We start from the raw sequence: 14,834 nt of genomic DNA on the forward strand, positions 1-14,834 counted from the left end.
TTTCAGTGGGGTAATTGACTCCCGAAGATGCAAGACCTCTTCCAGCTGTCCCCGATGCCCACACCTGATGTTGGGTATTGTTGGCATGTCCTAGTGACGTCTTGTTGAAACACTCAACCACTTATTTTCCTGATTGGTGAGCCCTGAGCCCCTCAACCCCACACATGGATCCCAGGGAAAAGGTCCTGAGGTTTGGGCTCAGGCAGCAGATGGAGGAAGCAGTGTCTGGGGCATGGTGGTTTAGAGAGCCCTAATTCAGGAGTCCTAAAGACTTAACTTCATACCTTGTCTCTTCTGCTTACTAACCATGTGATCTCTGACAAGTCATGTAAGCTGATTAAGCTTCAAATTTCTCATTAGTAAAACTGGAAGCAGTAATAGTTCCCACTCTTTCTAGGATTATTAGGAGGGTTAAATTTGACCAGTGGTGCTAAAACTTGAGTGTGCCTCAGCGTCACCCAGAGGGCTTGCTAAAACCTGGATTGCTGGGCTCCACCCCCAGAGGTTCTGATTCAGTAGGTCTAGGTGGGGCATGAGAACGTGTGTTTCTAAAAAGCTTCCAAACGATGCTGAAGCTGCCAGTCTGGGGACCACATTTTGGTTCATTTTGAGAACCAACCTCTAGATAACCCATATGAAGTGCTTAGCACCTGCCTGGCCCAAAGCAAGTGCTTAATAAACGTTGGTTGCAGTAATGATTGTTAGGGGTGGGGTTTGCTGTTGTGGTGCATCATGTCCATAGCAGGTTTCTTTCTTGGCTCAAAGAGCCTGTGGGCCTGGGGCTTATGGGACTGGCCGCCCTTGCTTTAGGTAGAAAATGCTCCAGGGAAGTCAGTTGTGCTAACATTGCTGAGCAGTCACCCATGTGCCAGGCACTGGGACCCCGTCATAGCATCTTACCCTGGACCTACACCATCCCCGGAATCCCTGATGCATTCAGCAGAGCCCTTCCCTCAGGGAGCCCAGTCTTGTGGGAGAGACAAACAAGCAAAGAGTTTATTACACTGGACCTTAATTGAGTAAATAGTGCAGTCCCGTGCCAGTGGGTTGAGCTGGGTCCATGCAGCCCCTGCTGGGCTGGGGGGAGTCTTTCATTCCATTTGGAAAGAAAAAGAATCCCTGCAATAATATTTCTAGCTGCTCTTTGCTGAACACTTACGGATGTTTGTCTTATCTCCTGCCTGGAATATTCTTCTCCTGGTGTCTTAGTTTGCTGGGGCTGCTATAACAGATTGGTTGGCTTAAACAATAGTAATTTATTGTCTCACAGTTTTGGAGGCTAGATGTTCAAAATCAAGGTGTTGTCAGAGCCATGCTTCCTCTGAAGTCGGTAGCATTCTGATGGTGGCTTGCGGGCAAATCCATAATTCGACCTCTGCGTGCATCACATGGTCATACCTCTCCCCATCTGTCTCCTCCTGACTGTCTTTAAAGGTCCTGTGCTTATAAGGATTCCAGTCATATTGGATTAAGCTCCACCCTGACTCAGTTCCACCTTGCGATAACCAATAGGATCTTTGTCGATCCTGTTTACAAATAAGTTTGCATCTGCAGGAACGGAGTTTAGGACTTAAATGCACCTTTGGGAGGGATGTGAGTCGATCTTTAGCACCTGGGGCAGCTGGATATCTGCATGGCAGCTTCCTCAATTCCTTTGGGTCTCTGCTGAAATATGACTTTATCAGAGAGAACCCCTATCACCCTAAGATAGCACCCCACCACTCTCTCTCTCTTTACCCTGCTATATTTCTTTATTTTCCTTCTATGTACTCTTCACTACCTGAGATATTTTATATTTATACATGTGCTTGTCTGTCTCCTTCCATTAGGATAGCCAAAGATTATGAACCCCCTGGGTGTGCAGGTGTGTGTGTGTATGCTGGGGGAGTGGTGGTGTCTGTTTTGTTCAGGGCTGTATCCCCAGGGCCTGGCACATAGTAGTTTCTCAATAAGGATTTGTTGGTGGATGAAGGATTGAATGATGGCATGGAGGTTGGGGCTTCCACTGCTGTATCCACATCTTCCTGCCCAATGAGGTAGAGGCTGTTATTTCCTCCATTTTGTAAATAGGGAAACTGAGGCACAAAGTGGTACACTGGGCCGAGGCTATCCAGTGAGCCAGTGGCAAGAGCAGAATTTACTCCAGGTCTCTGAGGCAATGTCAGAGAGAATTTCATTTTTTACCCACCACTCAGGGGCTCATGGGGTTCCCCAAACTGATAATACTTAGAAGACAATCCTCCCATACCTCCGCCTTACGGGGGGTGGAGGGATGAGGGGGTGGAGGGATGGGGGGATGGAGGGTGGGGGGTTGGGTAGAGATAAGGCGTTGGCTGGCAAAGGAAAGAATGAGAGGGCACGGAGACCTCCGCGCAGGGGTCCTTGCAGGCCACCCACCCCCTCCAGGTCGGCTGTGGGGGGTGGGCGGCCGTGGGAGGGCCGAGCGCTGATGCCGCCCCTGCCGTGCCCCGCAGTGGACCGCATCGTGGGGCTGGACCAGATGGCCAAGATGACGGAGAGCTCGCTGCCCAGCGCCTCCAAGACCAAGAAGGGCATGTTCCGCACGGTGGGGCAGCTGTACAAGGAGCAGCTCGGGAAGCTCATGACCACACTGCGCAACACCGCGCCCAACTTTGTGCGCTGCATCATCCCCAACCACGAGAAGAGGGTGAGGCGCCCGGCGGAGCGCGGTCTACTGCGTCAGAGAGGCTCCCGGGGGAGCTCTGGGTGCATCCGGGCACTGGGGGGAAGGGGCCGGGGAGGCACTGAGGCAGACTGGGGTGGGAGGGTGCAGGGGGAGAGGCCCGACCCTCCCCGCCTGAGGGCGCCGTGCGCCCTGCGTGGAAGGGTGTTGGAATTTGGTACCCGTCCCTATCCTTGGAGGCTGAAGGAGGCAGGGGGAAGAAAATAGGATGTAGCCAGAGATGTTTTCAGCCTTGGAGTTGCCCTAATGGGCCCCCATTCATTCATTCATTCATTCACTCTTCCAGTAAATGTTTACTGAGCTGTCCTACCTGCGCCAGGTGCTAGGAATAGAGCGCTGGGTAAGGTGTTCTCCTTGCCTGCAGATTTCTCATAATCCAGCAGATATCCTCAGGAAGGGGAGGTTTTTGTTCTCCAGCAACACTTGACAATGTCTGGAGACATTTTTGGTAGTCAGAACCTGGAGTAGGGGGTGCTACAGGCATCTAGCAGGTCAAGGCCAAGGATGGTAAATTCAACGTCCTAAATGCACAGGATGGTCCCCCACAAGAAAGGATTATCTGGCCCCAAATGTCAACTGTGCTGGGGTTGAGACATCCTGACCTAGTGGGACAGGTCACTACCCAAGCTGATAGCCACCGTGGAATGTGGTAAAATAGGAGAACACCAAGGAGCTGGATCTTCCACTGCAGCCCCAGGGCTCCACGGGAGCTTCCGAGAGGATGTACACTTGCAGAATGAGCGGGCGTCTTCCGGTGAAATGGAGCAGGGGTGGGGAAGCACCCTAGGCAGAGGGACCAGGGTAAGCCAAAGTGTGGAGGTGGGAAGTGAAGGTAGTTCCGTGTCATTGGCATGTGATGGTGTGAGGCAGGGATTGGGGGGTTGGATATGAGGCTGAAGGGGGAGGCAGGAGCTAGATGGTTGAGTTCCTGGTGAGCTGACCAGAGTGTGGCCTCCTTTCACTGGGGGCTTGTAAGCGGGGGTATGACATCATTTTAGAGGCTGGAGATGTGGGACTGCAGGCTGAGAACCAGGCAGGAGGTTGTGGAGGTTGCCCAGGCAGGAGAAGATGGTGGTGAGGTGAAGACAGTGGCAGTGGGGGTGGAGAGAGGTGGGCAGACTGGGGAGACAATTGGGAGGTAGGAGCTATAGAACTTGGTGCTGGGCAGGAAGGGAAGGGAGAAGGAGGTAACAGGGATGGAGCCTTAGTTTCTATCTAGGTGATGCTAGTGCCCCCAAGCATGAAGAGCTCATGGGGCAAAAGGCACCCGTTAAAGGGCCTGAAAACCCAGTGAAGGTGAGCTCCGGTGCACCTGACCCCTCAGCCAAGACCGCGTTTGGGCCTCAGCTAATCCCCCCTGAGCTGACCACGTTGGTCATCCAGGCCTGGGATTTAGGCTTGTTGCCCACCCCCTGGCCCAGCTCCCGTGGTCACTGCCCTCTTTCGCCCTCGCAGTCTGGTAAGCTGGACGCGTTCCTGGTGCTGGAGCAGCTGCGGTGCAATGGGGTGTTGGAAGGCATCCGGATCTGTCGCCAGGGCTTCCCCAACAGAATCGTCTTCCAGGAGTTCCGCCAACGGTGAGCCTGCTGGGGCCCAGTGCTGGGTCGGGGGTGACGGGGGCGGGGTGGAGGGACAAGCGATAAGGTGCACTCTGACTTCCACCCTGTGTTTCAAGCTACGAGATCCTGGCCTCAAACGCCATTCCCAAAGGCTTCATGGACGGGAAGCAGGCCTGCATTCTCATGGTGAGTCTGGTCTGGGACCCTCCCCAGAAATCAAACTGCCCACCTCCCAGCCTCTGGCCGCTCTGCTATGGGGTGGGGATGCTTCTTAAACAACCACCACTCAAAAGGCGCAGCTCAGCACGGGAACTTTTCTTCTCCTTCCTTCTGCAGATCAAAGCCCTAGAACTCGACCCCAACTTGTACAGGATCGGGCAGAGCAAGATCTTCTTCCGAACCGGGGTCCTGGCCCACCTGGAAGAGGAACGGGACTTGAAGATCACAGATATCATCATGGCGTTCCAGGCCATGTGCCGCGGCTATCTGGCCAGAAAGTAAAGACTGTGTCCCGTGTCCTAATAACCTCACCATAAGCACAGACCAGAAAAACAAAAAATTAGGGGGTGGTTTCTGGCCTTGTGTTCTCATTCCCCAATTCTGAGAGGCCGTCTAGTTTCAGAAGCTTCATCAATTGAATGGCAGCTTTTTCTTGAGGGGTAAAAATGCTGCCCCTTTCAATAGATGCATAAGTGCAGGGCAGGGAAGTGCATGGGCTCTGGAGTTTTAGACCTGGGTTCTCGTCCTTGCTCCTCCACTTATTTGCTGGGTGACCTTGGACAAGTTACTCTACCTCTCTGAGCCTCATGTTCTTCTACTGGCTGCTGGATGAGAGTCACACCTTGAAGAGGACTTGTCTGGGGGTTGGGAGAGAGCTCTTGGTCTGGAGCCTGTATTATCATTAGGGATAAGTCACACCCTCATCTGCAGAGCCCCTGTTGTGTCTGCTGATTCACTGCCGAGTGGCACCAAGATGGTCAAGACCAGATCAGCCGAGCCCTTGGTCCAGAGACAGACCTAACTTGTTAAGTTTCACAAGGAGAATACACTACCAGCCCTCCCACCTCCAAACTAACTGGGGCAACTTAATTCTTAAAGTTCACCCACATCCAAGATGGTGACCAGGATGGCAGCGGAGCAGGGACAAGAGGCTGGTGCTCACTCTTCTATGGTTTCTCAAACTCTATAACCCTTAAATGGGAAGAGTTGCTTCAGTGTCAGGATCTCCACTTAAAGGTTTCCAAAATAGATCCTGGGAAAGAATAGGTTTGCCAGAAACCCAGCTTTGGGGAAGGCAGGGCACAGCTGGGGGAGTGAGGGGGTCTCTGTAGGAAAGATGCAGTGTAGATTTGTTTCCTGGGTGGTGCCTGGACCATAGCTGAGTCCAGGGCATTTTGTGAGCCTTGGGTTGTCCTTGCCTTGAAAAGGCTGTTTGCCTCCTGACCATGTAAGCTGTCTGTACCCAGACCACACGCTCGAGCTGGTAGTGCTCGGGGACTTCCTGAAGAATCTGAGCTGGAGAGAAGGGAGAGCGTCTCCATGCAAGTCACAAAATTATAAGCCGGCAGACGTGGCTTGGTCTGGGGACCCTGCGGGTCAGGATGCCGGGGACTGGGGGGTGAAGTGCGTGGAGGGGGGCTTTCACGGTGCTGCCTTCCCGCCCCCCAGGGCCTTTGCCAAGAGGCAGCAGCAGCTGACGGCCATGAAGGTGATCCAGAGGAACTGCGCGGCCTACCTCAAGCTGCGGAACTGGCAGTGGTGGCGCCTTTTCACCAAAGTGAGTGTCAGTGGCCCGGGGCCCGCCCCCCAGAAGGCGCCCTGCCTCCTCCCAGTCCCCCCACCTTGACTCCCCACTGTGGGCATTCCAGGTGTGAACTGGAGATGGTTAAAAGTGGATGTACAACCGTGGCGTGCTCAAAAACACCCAAAACCTTGACCATGGGTGATTCTCCAAGCCTGAGAAGGCCACTCCTCAATGGCACGTGGATTATAGCCGTGGCCCCGGTGCAGATAGGAAACCTGTCCCTTACTCTCGGGGGACCCTCATCACACCCCTTTCCCTCCTGTGCCCACCCCCTCCCTAACCCCCCAGCAACCACGAATCTGTTCTCCATTTCTGTAATTTTTTCATTTCAAGGATGTTACAGAAACGGAAATCATAAATATGTAACCTTTGGGGAATTAGTGGTTTTTTTTTTTTTTTTTTTTTCTCAGTGTAATTCTCTGGAGAGCCGTCCAGTTTGTCGTGGTGTTAACTGTTGATTCCTTATTTATTTTATTTATTATTTTTTTATTTTTTAGTGTTCATTCCTTTTTATTGCTGGTAGAGGCAAAGGCTTCTGGGCACATTGGTCCCGCAGTTTTGTGGTTGTAACACATGCACGTGTAAAGACCTACTACTCTGTTCCTGTAGACCAGGCTTCCTCTTATGTGCCCTGAGTGTGTAGATGTGTACATTGGCACAAACCATTGGGGTGGAGCAAATATTTATTGAGTGACTCCTGGGGGCCAGTTGCCTGCTAGGTGCTGGGGACACAGCGGTGAACAAGGCACTGGGCCCCTGTCCTCAGGGAGATGCCAGTCGAGTGGCCGGGGTGGGGCCGGGGGTGGGGGCAGGCGATAAACCCATGATCACAGAAATAAATAGATGATGGCAAACTGTGGTGAGGCTGCCACCATTGTGCTGTTGCGGGGGCTTGAAAACAACGAGTTAGGAGTCAGCCTGCAAAGAATAGTTGGGGAAGCTGCTGTTTGGAAATGTTCATGCCTTTTGACCCAACTTCTGAAAAACTGTCCTCAGAAAACCACCTGAGATAAAGAAAATTAGAAAGTAAAGGCATTTAGGATGGCTTTATTTAGAGTAGCAAAATTTCAGTGCCCAGCCCTAGCAGATTGATTAGTTCAATAATAGTTCATCGTGGAATATTTTTCAACTGTTAAAAATGATGGCTATAAACAGGATGTAACAACTTGGGGTGATCACTATCTTATTATGTTAAATAATGAAAGCAGCATATAAGACTGGGTAGTTTAATTTCAATTATATATTTTAAATGTGGGAGGAGGGGAAAGACTGAAAGGAAATGCTAATAATACTAATAACTTTAGGGAGGTAGGATGTCAGGATTTGTTTTCTTTGGAAGGGAAAATATAAATTTGTCAGCAGTAGCTCTGTCTCAGGATGAGATTGAAAGGGGAAGAGGGAGATTTTCTCCTTTCACTTTGCACATTTTTGTGTTGCTCTAATTTGGGGATTTTCAGCCTCAGTGGTATTGACATATTGGGCCAGATGATTCTCTGTTGTGGGTCTGTCCTGCACATTGTAGGATGTTGAGCAGCATCTTTTGCTTCTACCCACTAGAGGCCAGTAGCACCAACCCAGCCCCTAGTTGTGACAATCAAAAATATCCCCAGACGTAGACGAGTTTCCCCTGGAGTGCAAAGTTGTCGCTGGTTGAGAACCACTGGTCTAATTTATTTCAACAAGAGTGTATTCCTTTTGCCATGAAAACAGACGACAGGCTGACCTGAGCGTGTGTGTGTTTGTGTGCGCGTGCGTGTGTGCAGGTAAAGCCGCTGCTGCAGGTGACACGGCAGGAGGAGGAGATGCAGGCCAAGGAGGATGAGTTGCAGAAGACCAAAGAGCGGCAGCAGAAGGCAGAGAGTGAGCTCAAGGAGTTGGAGCAGAAGCACACGCAGGTAGGGAGCACGGCTGGGGCTGGGAAGGAGGACTGTGCCCTTGGTGGAGGGCAGGACCTGTGCCCCCGTGGGCTCACCAGGCTCCTCCCCACCACCTGTGTGCAGCTGACTGAGGAGAGGAACCTGCTGCAGGAGCAGCTACAGGCCGAGACAGAGCTGTACGCGGAGGCTGAAGAGATGCGGGTACGGCTGGCAGCCAAGAAGCAGGAGCTGGAGGAGATCCTACACGAGATGGAGGCCCGCCTGGAGGAGGAGGAAGACCGGGGCCAGCAGCTGCAGGCGGAAAAGAAGAAGATGGCCCAGCAGATGCTGGTGAGGCACTGCAGGGGCCACCCTTGCTGGGTTCCAAGTCACTTGACCCACGCTGCAGTCTGAGGAGGTGCAGCTGATGACATGTGTCCCCGTTGGACTAAGCCTTGGAGAGAGAAGGCCTTCTGCCCCAAAGCCACACAGCTAGAGCCAGAATTTGAACACAGGACACCTCTAGAACCTGCTCTGCTCTACTGCCCTACCTTTTATTTGCTAACACCTTTTCTCCTCATAGCAACCCCGAGTGGTGGTTACTTATATTGTTTAGCTGTTGTTACATAACAAAACACCCCAAAACTTAGTAGCTTAACACAAGAAACATTTATTATTTCACATAGTTCCTGTGGGTCAGAATCAGAGTGGCTTAGCTGGGTGGCTATGGCTCGGTCTCATGGGGTTGCAGTCAAGATGTCGGCCAGGGCTGCTGTCATCTCAAAGCTTGACTGGGGCTGCAGGAGCCGCTTCCAAGATGGCGCCCGCATACGGCTGTTGGGTGGGAGGCCTCAGTTCCTCAAACCAGGGGCCTCTCCACAAGCTGCTTGAGTGTCCTCACATCATGGAAGCTGGCATCCCCCAGAGCAAGCGGCCCAAGAGAGGGCAGGGAGGAAGCTGCAGAGCCTTTTATGTCCTAGTCTCTGAAGCCACACTCCATCACTTCCTCTATTTTATTCATTAGTGAGTCACTCAGTCCAACCCATACTCAAGGCTCTGCCTCTTGGAAATATTTGGAAATATTCTTCTCTCCCCACTTTACAGTTGAGGAGCTAGAGGCCTCACAAAAGAGAGGCTTGCCAAGACCTTTTCTTCCCCACAGAAGGAGATAGAAGAGTACTCGGGGGTCATCCATCCCCAGAGCACCTTGAGAGTGACTTTGTTTTAAGTGAGTCCATGATTCTTTTCCCTTCCCACAAAGGACCTGGAAGAACAGCTGGAGGAGGAGGAAGCTGCGAGGCAGAAGCTACAACTCGAGAAAGTCACAGCTGAGGCCAAGATCAAGAAACTGGAGGACGAGATCCTGGTCATGGATGATCAGAACAATAAACTCTCAAAAGTGAGTGGGCAGAGTGTCTGTGCTGAAAACTACAGGCTCGCCAGGGCCAAGGGCCCCAGGGGCTCTTGTTTTTGTTCAGAGGCACCCAAGGTATTTAAGCTCGGCATGGGGCTAACCCCCCACCACCTGTGGTGACAGCACAGCCTGTGCCTGCTTTCCTGATGCAGGTGTGTGTTGGACTGGGTCCCTAGTGGTCCCATCAGCCAAGGAGTGATTCTCACAAACACTGTAATGAGTAGAAATCCCCAAGTTGTAGCAAGGCAGGCAAATGTGCCTGAGAGTCGGGGGCCTCTCCCACATTCTGATTGACCACTTCTAGTTGATAATATGGCAGCCAGTGATCCCAGTCTGCCTGGGACTGAGGGGTATCCGGGATGTGGGACTTTTAGTGCCAAATCCGGGAAAGTCCTGGGCAAACCATTATGGTTGGTCAGTAACCACTAACCAGCCTCACTGAAAACTGGATCCTTTTAGTTCTTTAAGCTAGCTATCAGCAAGGCACCTAGTGGGACTCGGTCTTGTGGTGCATACAGGGGATGCATGGGTGAAGGAGCACCCTGCTCTCATAGGCTTATGCTCTAGTGAGAGAGCAAACAGAAAACCATACAAATTACTATTGATTACAATTGCAGGCAGGGTTCTGAAAGAGGTGTTCACCAGATTGTAGGAGTGGAGAACTAAGGGATGTAGGTGGGGGTATTCAGGGAAGGCTTCCTGGAGGAAGTGACATGTAAGTGGAAACCTGAAGGGTGAGGAGTAGTTAGTGGAAGAGGGGGGTGGAGGAATGTCCCAGGCAGACAGTCCACTCTGTGCAAAGGCCCCGGGGCAGGGATGAACTGGCACAAGGGAAGAACTGAAAGGGGCCCCGTGGGATGGGGCATGAAGTGTGATAGGCTTGGGAAGAGAATTGGATAAGTTTTTAAGAAGTATTATTATCAAGAAACTTCTCTTTGCCATTTTTAAAACTCTAGGTTGTATTTGGTTTTAATTACTAGAAGTTAAATGTCCTGTAGAAAGGAAAAAAGCCAATGATATTTCTTTTCCTTTCCTCAAAAAGGAGAGAAAACTCCTGGAAGAGAGGGTTAGTGACTTAACGACAAATCTTGCAGAAGAGGAAGAGAAAGCCAAGAATCTTACCAAGCTGAAAAACAAGCATGAATCTATGATTTCAGAACTGGAAGGTAACCTGTCTTCCCAAAGGCATTGTGAAGTGCAGTTTTTGAAAACCTGGAAAATCAGAAAGGAAATTTGAGAAGGGCAGATTATTTCAAGAGTGTTCTAGCTCTGTCCGAGCACCCCAAATCACCCTAAGTCAACACACACATTAATAATAGAAGATGTTTCTTAGTGGGACTAACTTTCCTTCCAGAGGATAACGTTTGGGCAGCAGTGATTACGGGGTGGGGAGATGGATGTGCGTGCACGTGTGCATTTCCTCATGCAACACAACTGGGCAGAAAGGCTCATCCCCACCCACCCCCAGGTGTCTTTGGGGTGGTTCCCACCCCCTGAGGAGCCCCCGGCTCTGTTGCAGTGCGGCTAAAGAAGGAGGAGAAGAGCCGGCAGGAGCTGGAGAAGCTGAAGCGGAAGCTGGAGGGGGAAGCCAGTGACCTCCACGAGCAGATCGCCGACCTCCAGGCCCAGATCGCCGAACTGAAGATGCAGCTGGCCAAGAAGGAGGAGGAGCTGCAGGCCGCCCTGGCCAGGTAGCGCGGCCGGGCCGGGCGTGTCGCTGTGGGCCCTGCTTATCCTCGGTGACCAGCTCCAGCCCACTCCAGGCTTCCTTCAAGCACCCCCAACCCTGCTCACACCTCCAGAACCATGCCTTTGACTTTCTTATCTTCCCTCCAAACTTGTTGTGGCATCACATTCCTAAGCTCAAGCGCAGTCTTCCCAGGCACCTGGGCAGGTTCCACTCCAAGGGAGAAGGAACGTGCACAGGATCACCTAGCGTTTAGGAAGCAGAGCTGGGATTTGAGCCCCAGAGCTTTCTAATCGCTCCCCTGGCCCAGACTTTTCCTTGCACACTTTGTACCACGTGATGGCACTAGGGTGATCAGCCAGAATCACCACCGGGCATGAACTTGTACAGGGGAGCGGGTTCCTCAGCCTGGCACCCAAAGCCCACCCACCCTCCACAGTCTGACCCCAACGTGACCATTTAGCTTTCCTTTTCATTGCCTGCACCCCCATTTGCAAGTTCACAAGTACAGTGAGTCCCAGCGCTCACCTCCTGCTCCGCCTGGCCTTGCTGCCTTCCCTTGTGCAGTCCCTTCCCACCCATCGTGGTCCAAGTCAAGAAGTCAGGAGGGAGCCCCCTTCCACGAAACTCCTAAAGTACGTGATGCCGTTTGAACCGCACTTCCCACATCCTGCCTCAGTGCAGGGCTACCCCTCCACCAGACCAGTAGTGCTGGGTTAAGCTTCTCCCCCAGCTGCACCTGGCCAGGGGCTTTGCTTGTAGCAGGCTCTCAGGAGCTGCTTGAGCAAAGCCAGGAAAGAACAAAGAGAGTTCCCAGGAGGGAGTAGCTGCTGTGCATTCAGAAGGCATCTATTAGGTGCCTACTGGGAACCAGGCACTTGCTAATCTGGGAAAGGTGCTTTGCTTTATTTTCACACACAACCCTCCCACCCCCCCCACCAATGGCCTGCTTTTGTATCAGGCCTTGGCACTCACTTCCTGCCTAAACCTACAGGCAGTCCGACTTAGCAGTGAGGCCTCTGTGTGTCTTGGGGATGTGGGTGGAACACATTTTGACATCTATAGAATAAGTGTGGTTGGTTCCAGCAAGCCATGTCAGGCCCCGTTGTGAGATAGTGGGGGGGCCGGGGCCCCAGGGTCTTCATTCTGGTGATGTCCCTGGCAGGCTTGACGATGAAATTGCTCAAAAGAACAATGCCCTGAAGAAGATCCGGGAGCTGGAGGGTGTCATCTCGGACCTGCAGGAGGACCTGGACTCAGAACGGGCTGCGAGAAACAAGGCTGAGAAGCAGAAGCGAGACCTGGGGGAGGAGCTGGAGGCCCTGAAGACGGAGCTGGAGGACACGCTGGACAGCACAGCCACTCAGCAGGAGCTCAGGTGAGAGGGCAGCCCCCTGGCCACGGCAGCCCCTGCTGTCCCACTGTACCCACGGGACAGGCTGTGTGAAAGGGTGCAACCCCAGAGCAAAGCCTCCATCACAGGGCTCCTCAGGCACTACATTCCCTGCCTGATCACATTTTACTTAATAGCAGCATGATCATTTTTAATCTGCCTGCTTCTTTTACATCACAGTATAGTTCCTGTGCAATTAAAGAACAATTCGAGCAATGTAGAGAAGTAGATGCCAAAAAAAAGTCAACCTTAATCCTACCAGTTAACATTTTTGAATATTTCCTTCCTGCCTTTATATATATAGATATAGGTGTGTGTGTGTGTGTGTGTGTGTGTATGTGTGTGTGTGTGTGTGTTTGTGTTTAATTTTTAAAATAAAAGATTGGTCTGGGATATAGGATTCACTGCAGGCAAATAAACAACAACAAACCCAGGTCACCTGCCAGATAATGAATGCTGACTCTACTGAAACTAGGTCATTTATTCATTCAACAAATACGTGAATGTGTTTTGAATGTGTCCCTTGGGCCAGGTGCTATGCCCTAAGATTCATTTCCCCATGCTTAGAGGCCAGAATAATATTCTGCTCCCTTCCCACCTGGCAACAATACAGAAAAGCACAGTCCAGGAGTTAAAAGCACAGCTTGGAGTCAGACTGTTTGGGTTCAAATTCTGGCTCTATCACATCATGGCCATAACACCATGGGCAAGCCTCTTACCTCTCTTATCCTAGGTTTCTTTGTCTATAAAATGGAAATTCTAATACATGTGCCACTTAAGGTCACTCTGAGGATTACAGAAATGATGTATATAAAGAACTTAGCTCAGGGCCTGGCACCCAGTAAGTATTCAATAAATATCACCTAGTATTAATAGCTGAGGCACATTTTGTAGTTCATAGAAGTTATTTCAATCATACTGTTTTGTGTATTTTTTGGGGGGCCCTGAGAGAGGTTCTGGGCAGGGAACATGCTCCTCGTTTTGCAGTGGAGGAAACTCGAGGTCCAGAGAGGTTAGGTGACTCACCCAGGGTCACACAGCGAGGGAGAGGCAGTGCTGGGGGCTTCAGCTCTCATTCCTTTGTGCAGTGCTGTCGGAGGTGAACCTCTGCCTTCACCCATCTGCCCCTCACTGTGTTCTTCCTATCAAGAGCCAAGAGGGAGCAGGAGGTGACGATGCTGAAGAAGGCTCTGGACGAGGAGACGCGGTCCCACGAGGCCCAGGTCCAGGAGATGCGGCAGAAACACACACAGGTGGTGGAGGAGCTCACCGAGCAGCTTGAGCAGTTCAAGAGGGTGAGTCGTGATATTTTGTAACATGAAAGGCCAATATGTCGACGGCTTCAAATAACCACATGTTGGGGTCTGTACGAAGGTAAGTGAGCGAGACAAGGCTCTAGTGATGATGACAGCAGCTAACATTTATTACATCCCTACATACATGATGCCAATAAATCTTCACAACCACCCTATGAAATGGGTACTATGAAATCTGTGTTCCACACGAAGAAAGAGTTCCTGCAGGTGAAGGACTTGCCCCAGGCCAGAGCTGCGATTTGAACCCAAGCATCTCTTAACTTCTACAGGGTGGGATCTACAGTACACGGCCCCTTGGAGACAGCAAAGGAATTAAAAGAAATTCTGGGAGGATAACTGAAAATTCAGAACATTTTATACCCCTTGATTTCTCCGCAGGTTGGAGGAAGATTGTCATTATTTGATTCTTGTGGCAAAACACCTCTGTCTGGCCTGCTGTGAGAACCACTGGATCTAATCATTTTTAGATTAGATTAGTTGTTGGGCTATTTGGGGCGTATGGGGTTTGGGACTGTGATAGATGGCAGTACTCCAAATCGCTTTATGTCGGGTACTTTTCTCTCCCTTTGGACTGTTTCCTTGTGCTTCATTCCCAGGGGTGAGCTTTTTGTAGCTCGTAATATCCCGCCAGAGTGCTTCCCTGAAAATCTGATCGACTTTATATCACAGTCAGTGTATAGGTGTAGTGATTTTCCAACATGCTCTTCAGTATGGGACTTTGCTTTAGCAAAATGACCACCACAGTCAGGGTGTAGAAAATTAGGTGTTTTTTTGTTTTGTTTTTGTTTTGTTTTTTAAAGAAGCTGAGAATCCAGATATTTATGTGAAATTTCTTTATTAATTTTTAGGTATAGCATTACCTAAAAATTGTTAGAGTTTGCATTTGTTTCTATCACTAGTCAAGCTGATCATTATTCCATGAGATGGTTTACTGAGCTCCTTGCTGGGGTTGGTTCACCACCTGCTCTAGCAGAATCCAAAACTTTACCATGTGTTAAGGTGACCATCATCATCATCATCCCTTATGTAGCACATAATGTGCCAGACAGTATCCCGAATGCTTTACATACATTAACTCATTTAATTTCACCTATTTTAAAC

The 14,834-nt window shown here is 50.8% G+C and overlaps 1 protein-coding gene across 4 annotated transcripts in view; it reads left to right on the top strand.

Moving 5' to 3' along the window:
* MYH11 (myosin heavy chain 11) overlaps positions 1–14,834 on the top strand; it is a 145,060-nt gene that overhangs the window by 112,173 nt on the left and 18,053 nt on the right. For all 4 annotated transcript variants that reach the window (XM_037814262.1, XM_037814263.1, XM_037814264.1 and 1 more), the window contains 12 exons: positions 2,475–2,668; positions 4,160–4,281; positions 4,380–4,449; positions 4,600–4,760; positions 5,932–6,040; positions 7,831–7,962; positions 8,068–8,274; positions 9,185–9,322; positions 10,380–10,503; positions 10,857–11,028; positions 12,190–12,402; positions 13,568–13,712. In XM_037814262.1, the coding sequence (XP_037670190.1) occupies positions 2,475–2,668; positions 4,160–4,281; positions 4,380–4,449; positions 4,600–4,760; positions 5,932–6,040; positions 7,831–7,962; positions 8,068–8,274; positions 9,185–9,322; positions 10,380–10,503; positions 10,857–11,028; positions 12,190–12,402; positions 13,568–13,712 (1,787 nt within the window). The remainder of the gene's footprint in view (positions 1–2,474; positions 2,669–4,159; positions 4,282–4,379; positions 4,450–4,599; positions 4,761–5,931; positions 6,041–7,830; positions 7,963–8,067; positions 8,275–9,184; positions 9,323–10,379; positions 10,504–10,856; positions 11,029–12,189; positions 12,403–13,567; positions 13,713–14,834) is intronic.

Source organism: Choloepus didactylus, chromosome 21 (genome assembly GCF_015220235.1).
Source record: "Choloepus didactylus isolate mChoDid1 chromosome 21, mChoDid1.pri, whole genome shotgun sequence".
NCBI classification, from domain to species: Eukaryota; Metazoa; Chordata; class Mammalia; order Pilosa; family Megalonychidae; genus Choloepus; species Choloepus didactylus.